This window comes from Chaetodon auriga, chromosome 9 (assembly GCF_051107435.1).
Source record: "Chaetodon auriga isolate fChaAug3 chromosome 9, fChaAug3.hap1, whole genome shotgun sequence".
Taxonomy (NCBI): Eukaryota; Metazoa; Chordata; class Actinopteri; order Chaetodontiformes; family Chaetodontidae; genus Chaetodon; species Chaetodon auriga.
Genome location: NC_135082.1, coordinates 15,480,049 through 15,502,490, shown reverse-complemented (window position 1 = coordinate 15,502,490; position 22,442 = coordinate 15,480,049). Strand labels below are relative to the sequence as shown.

The following is a 22,442-nucleotide window of genomic DNA, read 5'->3' as shown; positions in this document are numbered from 1 at the left end:
TAGGGACATAGTGCTGAATGAATAATTGTGGCTCCATCTCTGTCAATGAGAATCTCATTTTGAATTGATTCTCCAGTGTACTCCCAGCTTTTTATTACTCTTCTGAACTACCTATTACCAATGCAAGCTCTCCTCAGCCGGCTTGTAAGAATTGTAAAGAGAAACACTTAAAATAAAATATGAAAGAATTGTGTGCGCTTTTACTGAGAAAGAAGATACTAAATACTGCAGTCACTGAAATGAACTTCGCTTCCATGATAATGTTGGTGGTGGAAGAGTATACACTGTGTGTATGTGTGTGTGTGTGTGCGTGTGTCTGTGTGTGTTTGTGTGTGTGTGAGAGAGAGAGAGAGAGAGAGAGAGAGAGAGAGAGTGTGTGTTGGAGAAAATTAAATTGCTCATGTGTGTAATAGTTAATGATGTTGTTTGAAGTGGCTGGATCTAAGGTCTTCACATCTTTGACTCATAGCAGTCCTACACACACACACACACACACACACACACACACACACACACACACACATATAAGTTGACTTCAGTCACTTTTGGGGACATTACATAGACTTATATTCATTTCCTGGAAACTTACCCTAACCACAACCACTGACCTAAAAAGCAGTATTGCAACTGGGGACAAAAGTCGTGTCCCCCATTAACAGGTCTTTCATCTGAAATTTGTCCCTGAAAGTCAGAAGCACACACACACAGAAATATTTTCTGTACTAGGAATCAAACCTGGATGTGCTGGCATCTGTTCTGAAGCAGGTTGATTGGCTCGGCCCGGGGGAACAACGTGCCCGCTCGCTCACACTGTGTGACAGGTTCGGGCAAGCTTTAAGTACCAGCTTGAGGTGGAGAGGGAGATGATTCCCACCAACTGTGCCAGCTGGTACACCTGTCCCGAATCAGTTGGCTTTGGATATTAAGGACAGCACACTCACTGACAAATGAGGCTCACTGAGAAAGACGAACTGCAACATATACTGTCACCATTCGACCAGTAATGCTGGCAGATGCAGTTGGAATTATTACTGCTATCTTGCAAGTTGTAAGTGCACAGATCCCAGCCTTCGGTTCCCGTAACCTTTGTCACATGTCATAATAACATGTAATGATAACACATTTAACCAATAAATATTAAAATACAGATTATTCAAGTCATTCATTTGAACACAAGATCAGAGTCATAGTCCGAAAAGCCAAAAGACGACTGTACATTGAATTACTTCTTTTCATCTGTCAGCAACTCGATGAGTCAACCCTGTTTTCAAGCACTGCATTTTGGTGCAGGGCCTTCATCAGCAATTTTAGAGACATACACCAACCCTCTGTCTCCAGCTGCTTTGTTTTCTGTTTTCGGTGTGGTGATAATTATATGAAATCAGTGAGGAGTTGAGTCTCACTCTGTTTCCTCACTCTGTTTCTCTGCCAGGGAAATCTGTTAAAAGCCACTTTGCTGGCTCTATGGCATTGTCTTATATTCCACAGTGTGATCATATCGCCCTGCTATGTGTGTCATCCCTTGTGTCCAATAGCCAGCAGGAATAACAAATAACTTAAAATAGTTTGCGGTCCAATAGTTTGTAGCATGTTTTCTTTCATGATTTGGATACAATATATGACTTTATACATAAAATTATCAGCAGAGTTCAGTTGTGTGACCGACAACACTCGGCTCCCATTGATTACTCGCTCAATTATATTTATAGTTAAAATCAGTAGTGTAGAAAGCATGACCATAATTGAACCAATCAGATAACAGTACTCTGATAACAGTACAGTTTCTTTGCTTATTTGTCTCCCTGCATCTGTCCATGTGTTGCTCATTTTTTCTTCCCACCTTTGTGTTTGTCATTCAGCCTTCCTGCTTGTCACTCTGTTTCCCATCTCCAGACAAGTTAATGAGAAGGGCTCACCTGAGGGACCAGAGTTGGGTTGGAACTCATCTGTCTCATTACCATCTCATTATCACCCCCGTCTTCTCTTTATATTTGACTCCCTGTTCCTCTTCACTTCACCCTCTCATTATATTAAAATATCAAATAATGTTAAGGCAGTGTCCCAGTAGCCTTAGTCCTGTCTCATGTGGGCGAATCAAACATGGGGAATAAGAGTTAGGGCATAGATTGAGGCATAATGTCACTGAGAATAAATGTGACTTTAGTGAATGAAACAATACTTTCAGTCATTGATGACACCTTAATGAGACTCAAGCACTTTAAAATAAATAAAACAATATGAGATTTTCCATGCTGATGCCAACGCCAGCACATTTAATTTTCTATAACTGCTGTTTGCGTTACAATGAATACAAGTGTCATTTTAATGTTGACTTAATCGATTTGGCATCAGTTTTTTAAAGATTTTTGTTTTGTGTGTGTGTAATACTGCGCTTCATTGCCTTTATTCTCATACCAATCATTGTGAGAGGTAACCTGAGCTCGTGAAATGAAAATAAAAATGGCCTGAAGGCGTCAGTTAATTCTGTTTCTTGAGTCAATACCTTCTCGTTGAAAACTTTGCAGGTGCTTTTATGAGAAGGGGGGTGCAGGCCTCTGACCCTGTGTTTAACTCTGCTCTGTAATAAGCTGATATGTGTTCTGTGGTTTGTTTATGTGCTGTGTGAACCTCCGGCTTCAAGATTTGAGAGCTGCCTGCTGAACGTCAGCCTATTTAATGAAGGAATTATCTTAATTATGACAGCGGTGTTTCCGTCTTGTTGTTCTCTGGATTTGCTGTTCTGACAGCGTAGCTTGTGATGAAACATTATTCAGCTGCCAACCCTCAATTTTCAGAAGTTGGAGGTTTCACAAGCACATGAATGCATTGTGCGCATTTAGCCACACAGAGCAACCCATGGGCTTCCATTTTTATAGATGTTTTATCCACCACCACCAAAGTGTCAGGATTTCTACTTACACAGCACTAAAATTCATCAGTAACACTGTCTCCACTCCACTCCACGTCTTAAATATATGCAGAGAATCTGAATACTTTATAGGACGCAGCTCATGTATCCACTTATGCTTACAGAAAATAAAAATGTACACACATTGCATGTTGGATGTTTATGTGGCCACTGCTAAAGGCATATCAGAACCTCCCTAACAGCCTGACATTTATCTTCAAACATCTAGCTTTTCAAGACAGCCCATCAATTTCTCATACGAGCTTCAGGACACACACACACACACACACACACACACACACACACACACACACACACACACACATACAGTATACACACCCCACATAGCCTGGGGAGACGCAGCGAGAGAGGAAGAAAGTGGCGGAGGAGGGTATCATTTCATTTTTTTGAGATCACATTGCACTCTGTGCTTGTGTCATGCCACTTTCAGTTGAATTTAGTTTAAATTAAGACACATGGCCACAGAGAAAGTGAAAAAAAAAGAGGTAAACTGATGGTGGTGAATGTCCGCTGAAGTGCAGCAATAGAAACTCTCTCTGTCCTGTTCGTCTCATCCCTCCATCTTCCATCAAGTCCACCCCCCCATGTTTCAGGCTTGGCTCATGTCCTCCTGAGTTCACTCATCTGTAGCCATTCTCACTCTGCTTCACACTGCTCTGTCTCCATTTTCAATCCCATAGCATCATTCCCTTTCCTTTATCTCAGCCACTGAGGCACAATCCACATACCATGAATTGTGATTGCGTTTTCACAATGTTCATGGTGTCTGTATGTGTGCTCTTGGTGTGTATTTTATGATGTAAATACCATTGAAGAAGAAATCATTTTTGTACATACGTATATACCCTGAAGACTTACCTTTACCTGAATATAAACTCACATGAAATTGTATTTTATTTCTTTCACTTAGTAGCCAAAGGCTTAAGACACGTGTGAAATTAGAGAAGCACATGAGCACAATCACATCTTCACTTCATGTGGAGTTCAATTTTGGTGAACTTTGATATGAATTTCGGTTCAGCAGGTAACGGTCATTCACCTGCATTCGCACGTGTGTGATTGTACCCTTAAGGTAAAAATACACCTAATGCCACTTTTTCCCTCATGTTCCCCAAAGGGCTCATAGATGCTTGCAGCCATTGCTTGATGCCTAGAATTCACTTTTTAATTTGCAGATTGTGATTGGCCTTTTGACCAACCTTATCTTACATGCCATCCAGTATAGTATTTTTTTAATTCGGTGATGAATCCAAACCTGATGGGCTGGATTTTAAAATGTATTGCAGCTGTTTGGCATTTAAGAGTATGAACACTGTGATTGTAAAAAAAAAATTGCTCCATTTTATATTCAAGACACACAGTGCAAGTCGTACTCGAAGCAACCCCCATTACAAAGAGGGTCAAACACTGGAGGAATGTAAATCACGTTCATGGTCTGTATTTGCACCAAATACAGGACATACTTGAGTATGTCCTGCATTTTGGTGCAGATACAGATACATGATAAAGCACATATTATGTGCTTTATCATACCTGCTTACAGCAAATGTGCCCTAAAGGAAAATGAGAGTAAAACTGGTAATTTCCCACCATGTTAAATCATAATGATTTTGATGGGGAGATCTGTGTAAAAATTCTGATGAAAGTCAGCATTATCAACACACTGTATTGGTATATTTGTACACAAAACTAACACAGCATTGAATGCATAATAAGAATCAGACCTTAGGGACTGCAAACCTGCCAGCAGCTCCAAGCTCCAAGCTGCTGACTGTTTACCTGCTCGGCGAAGTGTTAAGAAACAGAACAAGGCAGGAGGACGAGGGGAGGTAGTGTAAGAAGGAAGGGTGACAAGTGAACTGTGTGGGGCAAGACAGAGGGGCAAAAGGTTGAAGCTGCGTGAAGGAGCAGGAGGAGGTGCGAAGGTTGAACAGCCTGGCAGGAATTCTGATTTGTAGTGAAGTGGACAAAGTTATATTCAAGTCAGAGGGTTCCAGAGGTAAAAGCCACAAATCAATTTTTTCCATTTGACAATGGTGATCGGCACTTTGAGCAATTTCCACCACGAGAATGAGGAACGGAATCCACAACTTACCACCTTGCGCTCTGAAGATAAAAAAAATTGGTGCTTTCTAAGTTGAAAGAAACATTCTGGTGAGTTGTTTTCTTGTCTTCTCGAAGACGTGGACACGTCTTCGGCCTTCAACTGGCCTTGTCTTAATTGCCTTGACTCTTGTCCTAGTAGTATAAATGCCAGTCAGGAGACTGCTAGGAAGGAAGGAAGGTGTTTGCAGGGCCATCAATCTTTCAAAGGTAAAATAATTGCATTTAAGAGTGTGCAGCTATCCTCTTTTTTCCAGTCAACTAACACACATTCATTGAATTTCGAAAACGCTGGCTAAATAAAATGCAAATCAGTATTTCTATCAACTACTATTATGCAAATGTTCTTAAGAGAGTGCCACAAGACTGCAACAGGAACTACTCTGCTAAATCCATGGCACTCCTTGGTTGCCTCCCACCTAGGAAGACAATTTTGTTCACTGAATGAATGAATTGCCCCTCTGTGCTCACATCCTATTTCTTCTTCTCTCCTTTTGTGGTGTCTTTCTCACACGCCCTTTATATTTTTTTTACTTTTTTGGTCTTTTTACTTTCTACTTTGGTCTTTTCTGAAGTGATTACCTTGCAACACTTTGGATTTTATTCAAATTGCAGACATGTCCATTCAGTTTTTTTGATGTGCAAGCTCAAACTGTGCATGAATTCAGGTGAATGGCAGCATACTAAATGAGCATTTAAATGACCAAAGGAAAGGCAGAGTGGGTCCCTTCCCTCCAGCTTTAGTGGGGTTTAAGTGCATTCTTTTGTGCCCATGGCTGCCATTTCTGATAATGTATGCCATACATTTTTCAGTTTGATAAGTTATTAAGATAAAAGAAGTCAAGTGGACTCCCTCCATAGACAAATATTGTAAAGATAATCCAGCTCTCTGCTTCAGACAAAATGTCAAACATACACCCAACTGATTTTTTTTTTTTTGCAAAGTGAAGTTAAGTGATGTCTTTCAAGATGGAAAAGGCCGTTACCCATATCAGAGTCACCCTGTCTTTTTTTTTTCACACCCCAGCCATATTATAATTGCAAATGAGAATAAATGGCACTATTAGATGACATTATACAGGTGAGGACCCACAGGGGGCAGCTGAAGGCACAGTCACAACTTGATGGATCTACCGTTTCTTGATGCTCGCATTTATACATTTAAGGAATGTTGTGTGGTCTGAAACCAGATGTTCGCCTCAAAGTTGATTTTAAATTCTGTTTCAAGTCTCCTCTCTCTGAATTTTTCCCTCCTGTCTGTTCTTCCCTCTCTCTCTGTCTTTTCCCTCCCCAATAACCTCCATCCCTGCCTCATGCAGAATGACTACCGCAAGCTGTCCATGCAGTGTAAGGACTTTGTGGTGGGTGTGTTGGACCTCTGCCGGAATACAGAGGAAGTGGAGGCCATACTGAACGGCGACGTAGACCAGTGCCCTCCAAGCCCCTACAACCGACCCTGCCTCAGCCGTGTCAAACTGGCCATCAAGTATGAAGTCAAGAAGGTAAGATGACCGAGAAACGACTGATGAATCCATCATCTACTGTATGTAAAGGATTAATGGTAGTTTCAGTTGCAGTTATATTTAACATTTTGCTTCCGTACAGTGGAACTACACAACATGCAAAAGCTGAAATCTTGTTTCAGCAGGAAGCGTTGTGACATTTTATTGTACAGCAGCTCCTAAGGCTGAGGAGGGGCTGGCGGATGGTCGTATGTAGTGTTTGAACTAGGACACCTGGGCTCATGTCCCATCTCAGTGTCTGTCTTCCTCTCCTAAGCTTAACCGTACCCTAAAGAGGGTACTCCAGCAATTTATAATTATATTTCTATAAACTGGGGGACTTGCAAGACACAAATTGAAATGAGAGGTAGAGATAGAGATATCCACAAATATGGGAACCTACATTTCACATAATGCCAGTTAATAACGTGAATAAGCCAAGATAATCCCGATGATGTCATCATGATGTAATCATGGTTTATTTTTCAGACTTTGGTTAACTCCTCGAAAGCCACAAAAGACATTGTACAACTCTCTCCACAGAATCATACTCTCTATGACAAGTAACCTTGGTGTCATGCCCTTTTAACTATAGGAGGAGGTGAACAATGCTGAGCTGATACTGAGATCTGACGAGAGCTTTGTGAAAGAACTACATATCCACCCTGCCATTAGAGGATGCCTGTACAGATGAATAAAGAATCACATGAGATTACAAAATTCCTACCCACATCCTGTTCTGTTTGTTATTTGAGTTTATTATAATCCACAGATGTGCACATAAAGAAATTAATTGAAATATGTGCCAAAATTGAATATCTCTTGAGAAAATAACATGGAAGAATACCAAACATGTTTTTCTGCAGTGCCTACCTGAACATTGTAGATTTGATAGTGTCTGTTTGCTATTTTGTGCACGTGTACAAACAGTATGTTATATTTTCATATGCATGGCCTCTGAGGGCCCTATGTAAACAACAAACTGGCCTCTGTGTCAGAGAGTTAATCTCTTTGGTGCAGAGGTGTTCTTACAAAACGCCAAACCAAATCCCTTTTCCCCATTTCCTCCCACTATGCTCGCTCTCTCTCTCTCTCTCTCTCTCACACACACACACACACACACACACACACTCCTATTTGACCTTCATGTGCTGCTTTTTTTCTCTAATCACGTATATCCCACGTGTGTGTGTTTGTGCGTACAGTACACAGCCTGTTGGAGCTGTGTTTTTATGCTGTACATGACAGTGTGACCAATACTCAGAGCTAATTACACAGGAGGCGAGGAGAGAGGGAGGGGTAGATTGCCATGGAAACCAGGTGGATGATGATTGCATGATGCTGGACGCAGACAGAGTTCATGTCGTGGGTCAGTGGGTTTATAGACTGGCCACTTGACCGCTGGGAAACTATGTTAACTACGATTTAGTGTGCAGTGTTTACGGTTGCGTGTGGGTTCCCTCTCAATGGAAAATGATTGAGAGCACAAATACACATTGTACCTGTGTGCCTTTCGATCGGCGGACGGAACGTCAATCGTCAGCTCAGATAAATGCTCCCTTTATGCGATGACCGGCGAGGCTGATCGGTGAAGGGGTGGGAATGATTGATGCAGGGAGAAAACAAAGAGGAAATCAAGGGGGGAGCAAGTTTGACAAGAGGTAACCTGATGCTCGGATGTTAGATGTGAACGAAAAACAACACAGAGTTTGATTGTTACACCAGTTGACCTCATACTGTGCATCGATTGCTTCGTCGTCCACGTCCTTCCTCCAGCTGGAACAAAAACATCCATCCTCTCCTTCCTCACCAGACCAGCGGATGCTTTAATTTAATGCTTCCTGTCTCGGAGTAAAGTCTCCAACAGATGCTGAAATGCCACACTAAGCCTTATCTAATAAAGCGAACATGCTTCAGTAATGAATGTAAACTCTCTGTGCTTCTTCTTTGCTGCCTGCTCACCTTTGCATACTGTATTTTAAATGGACTTTTCCCAACGTGCTTCTTGACACTTTTTCATTCTGAGTGAAGCCAAGTGGCAGCCTTTAATGCAAACGTGTTGTGAATAATACATATACATATATATACACACAGTGAATATACAATAGATATGCTGTAAACACAGAAAAGCAGCCTGCGCACTCAGCTACTTAGGAATAAGTTGAATATTAACATTACATGGAGCACCAGAAGCCCTCCTCATAAATGTAGTATATTTTTTAACCTCATTCATTTTGCACTTATTGTATTGACGTAATAGCACACAAACACAGGAAAGTACCCTGTGTAGCATTTGTACTTTTCATGATAAAGGCAGTAATTAGTCTTATAATTTATTCTGTATGCTAATCGAGAAAAATTAATTCAGTCTGCTGCTTTGAGCATTAACAACCAGAGTGTTAGGGTCAGAAATGATGAATGGATTCATTGCTCAGAAATGCAGGTTGGACCACAAAACAACAATATACAAAAGAAATAGACTGGCCTCCTCATTCCTTCACCATCACTGTTACTTGTTTGTACAAGACAATACAACACTGGTATCTCAAACAAAACAGGATTTTCAGAGGTAAACAACAAAAAATGCACCACAGCACCATGCTCTAACTTGTGCCACTCTGGTGTAATGTGTGTTGTGTCTTGCGTTGGATTCAGTGGTGAAATTATTGATAACCACGTTGTAAAAAATACCCCATTAAAGTAAAAGGCTGCATTCACAAATATACTTCAAAGTAAAACTCCAAATGTATTATCAGTAAAATGTACTAGTGCAGAGTGTCATATGTGGACTTTATATTATTGGATCATTATTATCATTACTACGTGGCTGTTAGCAGCATTTGTGTATGAAATATTTCATAAAAAGGCTCCAGGATAGTTTGTCAGACCATTTTTTTTCTCAATATGCTGTAATTCTACACTTCTGTTGTTTTTGCTGCTTTTTTGTTGTTTTGAACCCCAAGATAACTAGGCCTGCTGTCAGGCTGTTAAATAAGCCAGTTCCATCATGTTTGTGGCTACCGGGCCATTTTAGTGTAGCTCTCAGAGCCGGAGCATCATCATATTTACTTAATATGCTGCTGCTGTAAAGACTTTACAGACCCCTCAAGGGAGCTGTAAAATGATAACAAAAATTATGAAGATGAGGTTAGAAAACCAAATTAGTATTGCTTCCATGAAAATGTCTTTATTATTGGCTGTTATGGCTGCTAATTGCTCCTCTCTCCTCTTCACCTCTCTTTCTTTCTCCTCTCTCACATTCCTTGCCCTGTGCCCCATCTCCTCTCTTTAATTCTCCATTGATTTACATTTCTTGTCCTGGTGTCTCTCTCTCCAGTTCGTTGCCCATCCCAACTGTCAGCAGCAGCTGCTGACTATCTGGTACGAAAACCTACCTGGTCTGAGGCAGCAGTCGGTTGGGGTGAAGTGCTGGACAGTGCTGGGGGTCACAGTCGGTCTGCCCTTCCTGGCTATCGCCTACTGGATAGTGCCATGCAGCAAGGTATGAACACACACTGTCCCGAGCCCATTTTCCTTCTATCACCCATGAACCGGTGTTCATCACACATTAAAATGCATGGGTGACCAACCACTTATATTATGCATATTAATACATAGATAAATTACATACATACATACATACATTAAAATCAAAACAAACAAACCGTTTATTAAATTATTCAAAATCATTAATAATTGGCATCAAATGAAATTCATACATGCATTTTGTCATAGCTTGTTAAATTTCATGTTTGTACTGTACTACCTTACATATTCTACTGGAGGCCACATCTCATAAACTGGCATCTCCGAAACCCAAATTAGTCATAACAGTAATCATAAATCACAGTCACTTGCTTGGGGTCGTTGCAGAATGGTTGTGCACAGCACAAGCAGGGGGTGGATTAACAGATGTGACATTCCCTGCATTTCTCCAGCATGTCTGGCTTCCCAAGTTGGCAAGTTGGGCAGAAAATGTGTTTACATATTTATAGCAGCAAGGTGGAGGCAAATGAAGTCATCAGTCCTAACTTCTCTGACAGTCGGGCCACTGTTTGACCATCCCATTCAGAGCTCATATCGACTGAGCTTGCTTTTTTTATTGTCAAGCTCCAGTTCTTTCAAATCAGATCTGATTCATAAATGGCACAAAAACTAGTCCCTCATCGTCAGTGGCCTCAGTTACATCTTTATTTCCAGAGCTGACAGTAAACGAATGTGAAATTTTCATCATCGTGTCAGTATTTATTCATATTAACCATGAGCTTAACAGTGTCATCATGAGGCCAAACAGGAAAACACAACATTTACTGCAATCGCTTGTGTCCAGCACATCACAGATAACAACTGGAACACTCTGACGTACCTCAGGTCTCTAGCAACTCTAGAAACTTAATCACCCACAACCAGACCAAGGCACCTTAAACACTTATTAAACACCAGAAAATTATCAGATTGAATGTAAAATCAGTTTCTTTGTTCTTTGATCTTAACCACAAGGGCAAAAAATGTTTTTCCTGAGGGTGAGACAAGGTTATGTTATCTAAATCAGGGTTTATCCTCTGATCAAAGGCCATTTTAGGACTCTCAGACTCTGCACTTCCTTCACAGATATGGTTCAGCTTCCATTTTTCTCAGCTCTACTTCGTCATCCTGAACTGAATGCTAACATGCAAACAGTCCCAGTACTGTCCTGTTACTGTGCTAATGTTAATAATGCTAACATAACTCCATGCTAAGGTCACATGCTATCCAAAATCTGCAGTGTCTTTGAGTCGAATACATTCACTGCAGAGGTGGCTTCTTGTCTGTGGCTTGCTCTTTCCCAGCTTTAGTAAGCCTGGATTCACCTCACTTACCATAGTAACAATTCTAATAGTGAGCCTGTTACACAGTCACAGTTGCAGAAAAAGCATCAAAACCCCACAGAATGTTCTCCGACGTCTGCATACTATATTCCACTCTGTCACCATGACTTTCGTGTCCTCGTGTGTTTAACACACAAACTTTTCTCACTCATTAAATTCATAACTGATTATTTCTCCGGGGACCAGGAATATGTAAATTCATTGCCAATCCATCAAGTATTTGTCAAGATACTAAAGGACTAAGTGTTGGACACGCAGACAAAATGACTGCCATGGCTGAAAACATTACAGATTTCCAATGTAAACAGTGTGATATAATCAACATTTGACTATCAGGCCCCAAGGCCACATTTTGTTAACACTCCATCAAGAATATTATAATCTGTCTAGTGACACAGTATGACAGAGGCCACACACACGCGCGCACACACACACACACACACACACACACACAAGCTATGTGCAAATCTGCTCATCAACCTGGATAATCCTCTACCTCATCATCAAGTGGTGTGTCTAACTATGTGCGTGCACACGCAAACAGTGTCGAGGACTTGAGTGATTCATGTCAGGTGTGACTGTTGAATTAGTCATTTTATGGACTCAGAGAGACAGCAGCTGATCTCAAGTGTGTGAGAGCAGCGAGGCTGAGAGCATCTCCACCAGCGAGACATGGATTCAGTTATGAGACGCTGCTTTTGATCTCACTGTGTCCCAAAAACACCTGTGTGTGTTATGTGCGAGTGTGTATTTGTATTTGCATGCGCATGCATGCACGGGCATGCGAGTATGATTATACTTGATTATGAATCAACCAACCGATAAGCCTGTGTGTCACACTCTGCCATTTTCTGATGTAGCAGAGAGAACAGGAAAAAAGGCAGTGTAGAGAAATGACAAATTGATAGAGGATGCAATATGTTAGTATTGTTGTTGTTGTTGCCATTATTGTTATATACATAATTAAAAGACCAGTTATATGCTGACATTGGCTAAATTTGAAATCTTGAAAAGGCAGAACTAGGAGGTAGAATAATAAAAAACATTTAAACCCAACTAATAACTGAGGTACAAAATGGATGTTTATGCAAGCTTAATAACAATATGAAGGCAGCTCAGCAGAGACAAAAAGGTACATTAAATGGATTTGATAATGAAATAGATAAAGACAGAGTGAATACATCAAGACAGACGCACATTGCAGAGAGAGAGCTTTGATGTGGTTTGGTTGATTGTGTGTAGCGTGTCGTCCTACACCTGGCGTTAATCATGCAATTTTGTTCTGCTCATCTCATCAATTGCTCATCTCTTACAGCTCATAATATTCTCCATTTATATGCCGCTGCAACAGGCCATTATCAGAACCCCAGAACCATATTACATTTCATATCAGCAGGGACAGATGAGGAAGATATTGATATTTTTGTTGCTCAAAAATAAGTAGTCATCAAAGAGATATGCTTTGGGGGTGATGGAAAACAGATGTGTGCTTGATATTGAACGTTTCTTATTGATTGAAAATGGTGAAAAATGATGAAAACATGCAGAGAGAGATGGGAAACAAATCGAAGGTGAACACAAGAATACTTTTTGGTCTTCCCCGAGTGACAGAAAAGAGATGAAACACAGAATAAGAGACAAAAAAAAGATTGGTAAATAAAATAGCCCGGGATTGACTGTCAGGTTCCCATCCTCCTAGAACAAGCTTCATACTTTGGTCAAGTCAAGGAATAACTCTCTCCAAGTGCCTGATTAGATTTAAACAGCAAGCATGCACTTTCCCTGGAAGCATTTTATTATTGACGATTGAGCTACTGCTGAATTAATTAGTTAATAAGTCAGAGGTGGAAAGTGTATTTGCATGTTATGATACTTAATATTTCTACCTCACTAAATTTCAGGGACAGCATTATACTTTTTACTCCACATTTACATTGCATACATCACATCACTCAACTTGTCCCTGTATGATGACTGCGAGCTACAGCTACTAGTTACTTTGCAGCCCCACAGAGCAAAGAAACAAAAGAAGGAAACAAAAGAAGGAAAAAAGAGAGGGAATGGAAGCATAAAGTAAGAAAACAAAAGACAATCGATGCACACAGGACAGGGTCACAACCCCCACTGATCATCGATTCAATGACTGGACATCATTGAATAATCTGCAGTATCTCAACCCTTGTCAGTGTGGGCCAGATTTTTTTCAAGAACACTGTCAGATGTGGTCTAGATCCATTAGACCTTTCAGCTGTTCATCATGTCTTAATGGCTTTTGATTGTGTTATTTATTTATTTATTTGTTGTGCACCGTGAATGCAATGCATGTATATTTTGTTATTGATCTGGTGTAAATGAGTTTCCTCACTGGAGATTAATAAAGATGTCTAATCTAATATAATCTGATAAGGATGCACAAATTGCATCACCCACAGAATATTAGACTTAGTAAGAAAGAAAAGGGTTTTTCGATGCAGAGCTGTAATTCTATATAGTCAAAAAGCTGATTGCAAGTTTAATGCCTGACCGATTAGATAACCTACATTCGTAAATGGGATTGTGTATTCGTGTGTGAGATACAAAGAGAAGTGGAGAGAAGGACGGATGAGAACAGAGACTCCAAAATGTACACATTTGTAGAGTCCCCCATATTTTACTATTTTGTTTTGTGAGGTGGACATAGAATATAATCTACAGAAGGTCTTTGCACATATCTAGATAAGTCATTACTCAGAGTGGATGCCTGTATGCACACAGCGTGTGTCAGGCTCGATTCTCCCAGGTGAAGAGATGTTAGGGAATAGTAAAGGACACAGCAGCTCCATTCTGCCCGTGTGGGATTTCCATTTTGCGCCCAACCTCTTTTTTTTCGTTCTGCATGCACCTGCTGCCACCGGCTAGCATTTCGTTATAGGCGAGGATATCAGTTCTTGTCACCACTGCAGTGATAAAAAAGAAACCCTTGGGATTTGCAGTCGTCACATAGCAGTAGTCCTGATCTAAGATGACCATCTCATTTCAGCTGACGGGTGAAATGGAGGAGCCTTATCAGCTCTGCAGATGGGATAAATGAAGGAGGGAGAGTCATCCCAGTAGCAGGAGGAGGTTCAGAGGAGGGTTTGCGGGGTTAAGATTTACCAACCAACCTCTTCCCACATGGTTTAGCGGTGTGTGTGGCATGGGAACAGCTATTGAATCTGATGTGTTAGTGTGCATGCAGAGAGTCGAGATATCCTGTGGGTAGTTAATATTGAACACAGCAGGCTTAGAGAGTGGCAAATGTTGGGATCTCAATGATGTCAGTATGGGGTGGGAAGTGTGTATGTATTTGTTTCTGTCTGTGTGTGTGTGTGTGTGTGTGTGTGTGTGTGTGTGTGTGTGTGCGCGCATGGATGTGCATTTTTGTGTCCTGGCATATTTTTGTGCAATTACAAAAAGGTCCCTCTGTGTGCTGGCATGTTTAATGCACCTTGTGCAGCACCACCTTGCATCACGTTCTCCACATATGGTGCACTTCCACAAATTTTGCTGGTTGTTTGGCATCTCGTTACTCTGGCATTATGTTGCTGTGAGAGTGATTGGTGGTTAAGCACATCCATGAATTGCAACAGCTGCTGTTTGCCCACTAAGATGGTTGTGTAGTGGTGCTTTTCAGATTTTGATCTCTGTGGACCGACATCTTAGGAACTTTGTAAAAAGCATAAACTCTGAATTATCTCTGTAAACAAGAACAGATGTTTTGTTTGCTGCAATTTTACACTTGTGTACGGTATTTTTTTAATGCTACACTCAATACTCAAACATGTATCTTCAGCCTGATTCTGTTACACAGAAGTGGATGTTGCAATTTTGCAACTCTTTGACAAATATAACAAGTAAAAATATCTAATGTTGTAGTGTGTCTTTCATTCCACTCTAATATACTTTGTAGTAACACGAAAGGGCTTTGACATCAATTTAAAGATACCCTGTGAAGTTTTTGCCACTGGCAGCGCCATGGAAAGGATTTGGTTTATTCCCACGTGTTCCTGCCACTGGCTTTGTATTATTCCACTGATCTACAGGTGGTGGTACTGCACCAAGAAATGCAGCAATGCGCTAGTAATGGCAGGGAAGAAGAAGACTGCTAGCAAGGAAAACATGGAAGCAAACCTGGTTCAAAGTGACAAAAACACCAGTTTTCAACTGATATACAAGATAGGAAAATCATTGGAAATGCATGTTTCTTAGAGCTCAGTGATGCATGCAACATGTTTTAATGAAAAACACTGAATGTAAATTTAACTTTTATTTATTTATTTGCAAATTAAACACCACAAGGCATCTTTAAAGCTGCATTCAATGTTGTTATCTTAACAATGGATCAAATGTGACGAACCCACAGAGAATAATCACCTGATTATTCTGGCACACTTTCTTCAGTCTCATTTCCAGAAGCATGACAACAACTAAAGACTGGAAAAGTTGTGGAATGCTCCAAAAACACCTGTTTGGAACATTCCACAGGTAAACAGGTTGATTGGTGAGTATCATGATTGGGTATGAAAGTGGCATCCTGGAAAGGCTGAGCTCAGGGACACTTCATAAAACCATTGTCAATGAAGTTTGTTGGTCAATTCTGCTTTTATTTACCTTTTACACAGCATCAGCATTTTTTTTTTTTTTTGAATTGAAATTGTATTTGGAAACCACAGACACACATTGAAACATTGACCCTATTATATCTTCAAACTTCTCACTTCCAGATTGGTCAGATCCTGAGAAGCCCCTTCATGAAATTCGTGGCTCACGCCGTCTCCTTCACCATCTTTCTGGGTCTGCTGGTCGTCAACGCCTCTGACCGCTTTGAGGGTGTCAAGAACCTGCCCAATGAGACCATCACAGACCACCCGCGACAGGTGTTCAGAGTCAAAACCACGCAGTTCTCCTGGACAGAGATGCTGATCATGAAGTGGGTTTTGGGTGAGTTGCCTTGAAATTCTCTACAGTTAAAGCCAGTAAACATGTAAGTAGATGTAAGATGGTTGCTGTCAAGGTAGATTCTCTTTCATGATAAGAAATAACCTTGATACGGTATGTAAGAGTGTCAAGGCAAAACATTTTCTGGTGGACTCTTCCTTTATTTAGGTTTTAATCAGCATAGATGTACTTTGTCAATGTGCAAGCAAGAAGAGTTTATGGCGATGTGTCTGCCAACGTTTTAGAAGTTTTTGATGTTAATCCAAAGTATCTTACACTTTCCACAAGGCCAGTGTTATCACAGAACAGTTTGTTTTGTTTTATCGTTCAAAGATCAAATAGAGGTTTCCTGGTTGGATGCAGCACAGGCCAGACTTGTTGAATCAGTGGCCATGCTGAGTCTGAACGATAATCCAGAGGGACATTTGGAGGTTAACCTCAGGGTGGTGCTGAGGAAATATTACAGGAAATGGCAGCCGTTGAGGGAAACAGATGAAAGTAGAGGTCCTTCAAAGTCCCAAATTGATCCAGAAACGTACTATGGGCAAATAAACCAGATGCGCGTATTATTTGGAACCCTGACCCATGCCAAATCGAGAAATGTCAAACCCAAACCCAGCCTGGAGACACAGAGCCAGTTGGTGCAGCTGATTGCTGTTAACAAGTTAACTTTTTACAAGTTGTTAAAAAACACTTTGTGTCTCAGTTAATGTAACTTTAGTCGCCTTCTCCTTTGTGCCTGGCCGTGACACATAATCCATCCTTCGTGCCAAAACATTTGCTGAAATAGGTCCAGTTTTTCTGTTTCTCCTGTCTTGCTGATTGAAACGGCATGGCTAATCCAGTCATTATTTCAATTCAAAAGTCCACTTGCTGTCACAGTGACGGATAATAAATGAGACTCATTTTAAATCAGCTTTGCTGTTTTGTTGCATCTAGCATAATAAACATAATTTCAACTGTTTGCCCTCAACTATAATAACTATTGCTTGTTTGTCACCACAGCTGCTAATGCTAGCATTGATAATTTGTTATCATCTGTGCTCTCTTACATGAGTCTGTTGTAGCTCCTGCTGTTTTTTCACCTTATTTCCGAGCCCTGACTTTCCCATCTTTTAATATTACCATCTCACAAGTTACAGTACAAGTTAAATAGACCTGGGACCGGTGGTAATAGAATGAGACCTGACCCAGACCTGCCTGACCGTATAAAACTTGAATCTGAATCCGTCCAAGGTTGGGCCTTGGGTCCTTGGGTATCCAGTTGACCTGTGAAGACCTCTAGAAGGAAGTAAAGGGAGGGGTGGAGTGTATGGAAACAAGGGAATAGACAGAGCCAACAGAAAGACAGATACCGTAAATAGCCTGTAGCAATATCTGTCAGACCTCAGCTGCTTTCCATCTGCTGATGTTCTTCCTTTCATCTACACACACATACACACACATGCGTGCACACACACACGCAAACACACCCACGTATAATAACATTTTGTCAGTGGTTTGTGCATGTTGGCGCACATATGCTTTATTTATGTTTATTGGTTTGCACATAATGGCACCGTTTTTATCCATCTGTGGTCATTTTTTTGAAAGCATGTGCTTGTGTGTGTGTTTGTTTGTTTGTTTGTGTGTGTGGATATGTTTGTGTGCATGCAGTGAATGGTGGCTTAAGTAGACCAGGATAATTGTAATTCCAGCAGCATGTTTTGAAGTCTCAGTCATTGTTAGAGAGATGATACTGATCAGGGTGCTATTTCAGTAAACAATTTTCTCCTTGTTTTGGGCCCAAATAGAGAATGACAGAGTGGTTGTGTGGGAGGAATTAGGTTTTCCTCTCAGTGTGTGTGTGTGTGTGTGTGTGTGTGTGTGTGTGTGTGTGTGTGTGTGTGCGTGCACACGTATGCACACCTGAGCTATGAGTTGGGGATGGCTTGGTGGTTGAATGTAAATTATGAGCAATTTCTAGTGTTTTCCATCTTTCCACAATGTATCCATGTGTTTAAGTGTATTTGTCTGTGTCTTCCCTCTTCAGGTATGATTTGGTCAGAATGTAAAGAGATATGGAGTGACGGGCCCAGAGAGTACATTATGCACCTGTGGAACGTTCTGGACTTTGGCATGTTGTCAATCTTTGTGGCATCCTTCACGGCACGCTTCATGGCGTTCCTCAAGGCGTCCAAAGCCCAGCAGTATGTGGACATGCATGTACCCGACGAAGACCTCAGCAACGCCTCGCTGCCTGACGAAGTCGCCTACTTCACTTACGGTAAACAGTTATTCCAAAAATATAAATACAACTAATGTCAGCAGTATAAGCAATATTGCATATGATTAAAGGGTTTGAAGTCATTTCTTTTGTGGTTTTGCTCTACATTTCCCAAAGATTACCTGTATGTGACAGTCTTTTGTTTGTTTTCCCAGCCCTTGTGACTACCTCTATTCATGATAACTCTGCAATTCCTCTGATCTTTAGTGGGAAAAAAATTGCTTCTGTGCCAGAAAATGTCAAACTGCCTCACTTCTTATCTACCAGACAGCGTTTCCCAGGGAAGGCCGAGTTGACACCACATGATAAAATGTAAAAGCTTTCATGAGGTGCTTGAATCATTGTTGTGCTACATCAGCCACTGATGAGAAGTAGCAACTCAGGTGATTGTTTGTGTGGAAATGTCATGAATAACTAAAACCCTGAGCTGGGACACTAGAAGATGAGAGCGTATTCATCAATTAGATAAAAATGTCATTGCTGCATATTTATCTCATGATGCTCACACATATTTGTGCATGCATTCTGATGTTTGAGCTTTAGCTTAATGGCAACACAACACATTCAGTTACTTACGGGCAGACATGAAATCTACTGATGAGCAAACACAATAAACAGTTTACAATTCACATTAGTTTTAAGCTCAGAATGCTGAGAGGAGCATTTGGATTGAAAACCCACCTCAGATAATTATTCAGGTTGGTGTTCATAATTGTCTGAGCTCCCTTTACTCTGCTGGCTTTCTTGGAAATATAGTGTCAGAACATTAAACGAATGGGGAAAACTGTAAGGTAACATAACATGTAAACATTTACTCCACTTCCAGAACCAGGACTCCTTTACATCACATTGAAAGACTGCTGCAGGCTGCAAGCTGCTGGACTGTACATTTCTTAGTGGCCTACTAAGGGAACCTACATCAGTGCTGTCATCTGGTGGTCTGACTCTGTCATGACACATCAGGAAATCGATGACGGTGTACTGTATATTACTGCAGTGTCCGTTATGATCCTGTTAACCACGTGTCTCCGTACCTACGCTGAAAAGATCTTCCTTGTCCAAGATATATCTCACAGCAAATCATGTCTTTAAATTGAGCCTTTCATTCTTTTACTCTGTTTTTCTCTGTTCGTGGTCTTTCTGGTACTTAAATCATCTCTTTCGTATCTCATTTTTCCATCTGGCTCAACTATCGTCTCTGTTTTCATGTCTGATTGTGCCTCTTTTGCAGCCCCTCGCTCTTGCTCTCTCTCTCTATGTCCTTTCGTCTCCTTGGACACACTATCCCTTCATCCCTTCTCTTTGCTGTCCACCCGTCTCATACTCATTGCCTTCCCTCCTCCCTCGCCCTCTCTCTCAGCATCTCTTCTCATCCTCACGTAATCCATGTCCGTTCTGTACCTTCTCCTCTCTCGAAGGACATGCTCCTTAAAGGCAAGATTATGCTGTAGGAACATCTCTTGCAAACATTTACATTTGTAATCAAAAGTTTTATACGTACACTGTTAAATAGAAGAGAAGTTATGTGCAGCATCAAGCCAAAGGAATTTAGGATTTTCATTAAAAACATTTCTGTCATTCTAAACCACCTTCAAAGCGATTGTTTCAATATGATAGAAAAATGTTTAAAATCCTAAATCCACAAATGCAGCTGTGGATGATTACGGTCGCTTACAAATGTTTCAGCATTAATTTTGGAGCCATACTTATTCGACAGCCACTCATCTTTTTCTCTCTTGTCCTCCAGCCAGGAACAAGTGGCGCCCCTCAGACCCCCAGATCATCTCAGAAGGCCTTTACGCCATCGCTGTGGTGCTGAGCTTCTCACGCATCGCCTACATCCTGCCAGCCAACGAGAGCTTCGGCCCGCTGCAGATCTCACTGGGGCGCACGGTCAAAGACATCTTCAAGTTCATGGTCATCTTCATCATGGTGTTTGTGGCCTTCATGATTGGCATGTTCAACCTGTACTCGTACTACCTGGGAGCCAAGTACAATCCTGCCTTCACCACGTGAGTTATGCCTGGCTGTCAGGGTGTTTTGGCAAATGTGTGTGGCACAAAAACCGTGCAGCTGCATGACAGCCCTACCCGTTTTATATCAGAACTGACTGCAAAGATAAAAAATAATTCACGACAAAAGGATTTGTTTTGGGCCACATGTTACTATAATTGCTGCACAGAGCCATAGAACAAGGAAATCCCCAGGACAATATAAATCTTCATGTATCCTCCTTGATTGGACTGTTTGCCGGGTTCATTAACTCCATGGTACTTTGTCAGGTTCAGTGTTCAACAGATCGAACTGTAATCTTCCAGACCTAATCCTGGCAATGGGGCTATTTGGTTAAATTTAATAAACAGAATGGTGAATGGGATGACTCAGTCACTACAATCTATAACAAACACTGGTGAAATGTGGCTTTATCTCACAGGTCAAACAAAGTTATAAGTTGGAAATATCCTCTGCACCACTTTACTGTAGGACCTCTGTATCGCTCCCATAAACACCACTACTTTTGACTACACTTATAATAGAAATGCCATCTGAGAGGCTTAAAAGGCAGATTCTGTCTGTCAGGGAAAAAATGCATCAATATTGGTATAATTTAAATTCATACAATAAAAAAACCTGATTTGACATGCAGCCAATGATGCAGCAAACCATCTCAGCTTATTGATTTTTTTAAGTCCGTTTAATTTTAGATCAGTGTGGATCTGGAAGTAGCAAGAAAACAAGAGGAGTTTTTGGAGATGTGTTGGAAGTGTCTCCGAATGTCAACTATTTGGTAAATTTTCACTGATACACAAAGAACTTTCCCATCGTTTGATAGCGCGGCAGGGCACTGAGGCAGGATTTAACACACAAAAACAAGTCATCAGCCATCAGTGTGCAACTGAAGCTCACTGGTATTCAGACTAGAACCCTTCAAGAATAGGTGCATGTTTTTTCCAAGTCTGTCTTTATACATTCACTTGCTATGTTCTCTCCTTACCGGCCATGAAGCAGTCTCTTCCTAGTCCTTGTTCTGGCTTCAACAGTCTGAGTTAGACACATCAAGAGCGATGTGACTATTGTTGAATTTGATAACTGAAAATCATCCCGCTGAAATTACAAAGGGGTCATAACAGCACTTACGCAGTACTCAACATGCACTTTATCTGGTAAAGTGCTGCATTTAACTTCATTATTCAGGGTCATCCATTTCAAATAATCAAGTGCACATTTTAATTGCATTAAAGGCTGCAGTGCGTAAAATCAGCCACACAATGCCTTAAATATTAAATATTATACATTATCCACTTCAGCAATGCAACATTCAAAGGCGATCCATTTCACTGTAGCATTTTTCCAGACACATTGTGTTATATATCAGCCTGCTTGTAAAACAATCAACTCCTCCAACAAGTCCGGCAACACATCAATCTGACCATTCTGCCTCCTTTCATTTCAGCTTATCCGCGGGTCTGTGTGCTCATCCGTTCACATCAGCTGCAAACAGAGTGACAGTGGATCTTTCACTGTCATTGTCTCGTATTTGTTGTAAAGTTATCCATCTTGGGCTGCTGACAGAATCTTTCAGCAAGTCTTTTTATCATCATTCATGTCAAAATGAAAACTCTCTCTGTGGTCTCTCGCTGTCACTTACCATTATTCACTTTCTCAGATGAAGACATTTGCAGACTTAAACGGATGACATTGCTTCATTTCTGCTCAATCCAATAGAGTAAAACATCCTTAACAGGTTGGTCTGTAATTATATTGTCATATACATACTGTTCTTAGCCAGAGTGGAAATTATTTTTTTTCATCTGGTA

General features: G+C 40.9%; 1 protein-coding gene across 1 annotated transcript in view; it reads left to right on the top strand.

Moving 5' to 3' along the window:
- Positions 1-22,442, top strand: part of trpc7b (transient receptor potential cation channel, subfamily C, member 7b) — a 50,687-nt gene that overhangs the window by 7,528 nt on the left and 20,717 nt on the right. The window contains exons 3-7 of the mRNA XM_076739852.1: positions 6,352-6,534; positions 9,872-10,036; positions 16,145-16,361; positions 18,391-18,624; positions 20,372-20,636. Coding sequence (XP_076595967.1) covers positions 6,352-6,534; positions 9,872-10,036; positions 16,145-16,361; positions 18,391-18,624; positions 20,372-20,636 — 1,064 coding nt within the window. The remainder of the gene's footprint in view (positions 1-6,351; positions 6,535-9,871; positions 10,037-16,144; positions 16,362-18,390; positions 18,625-20,371; positions 20,637-22,442) is intronic.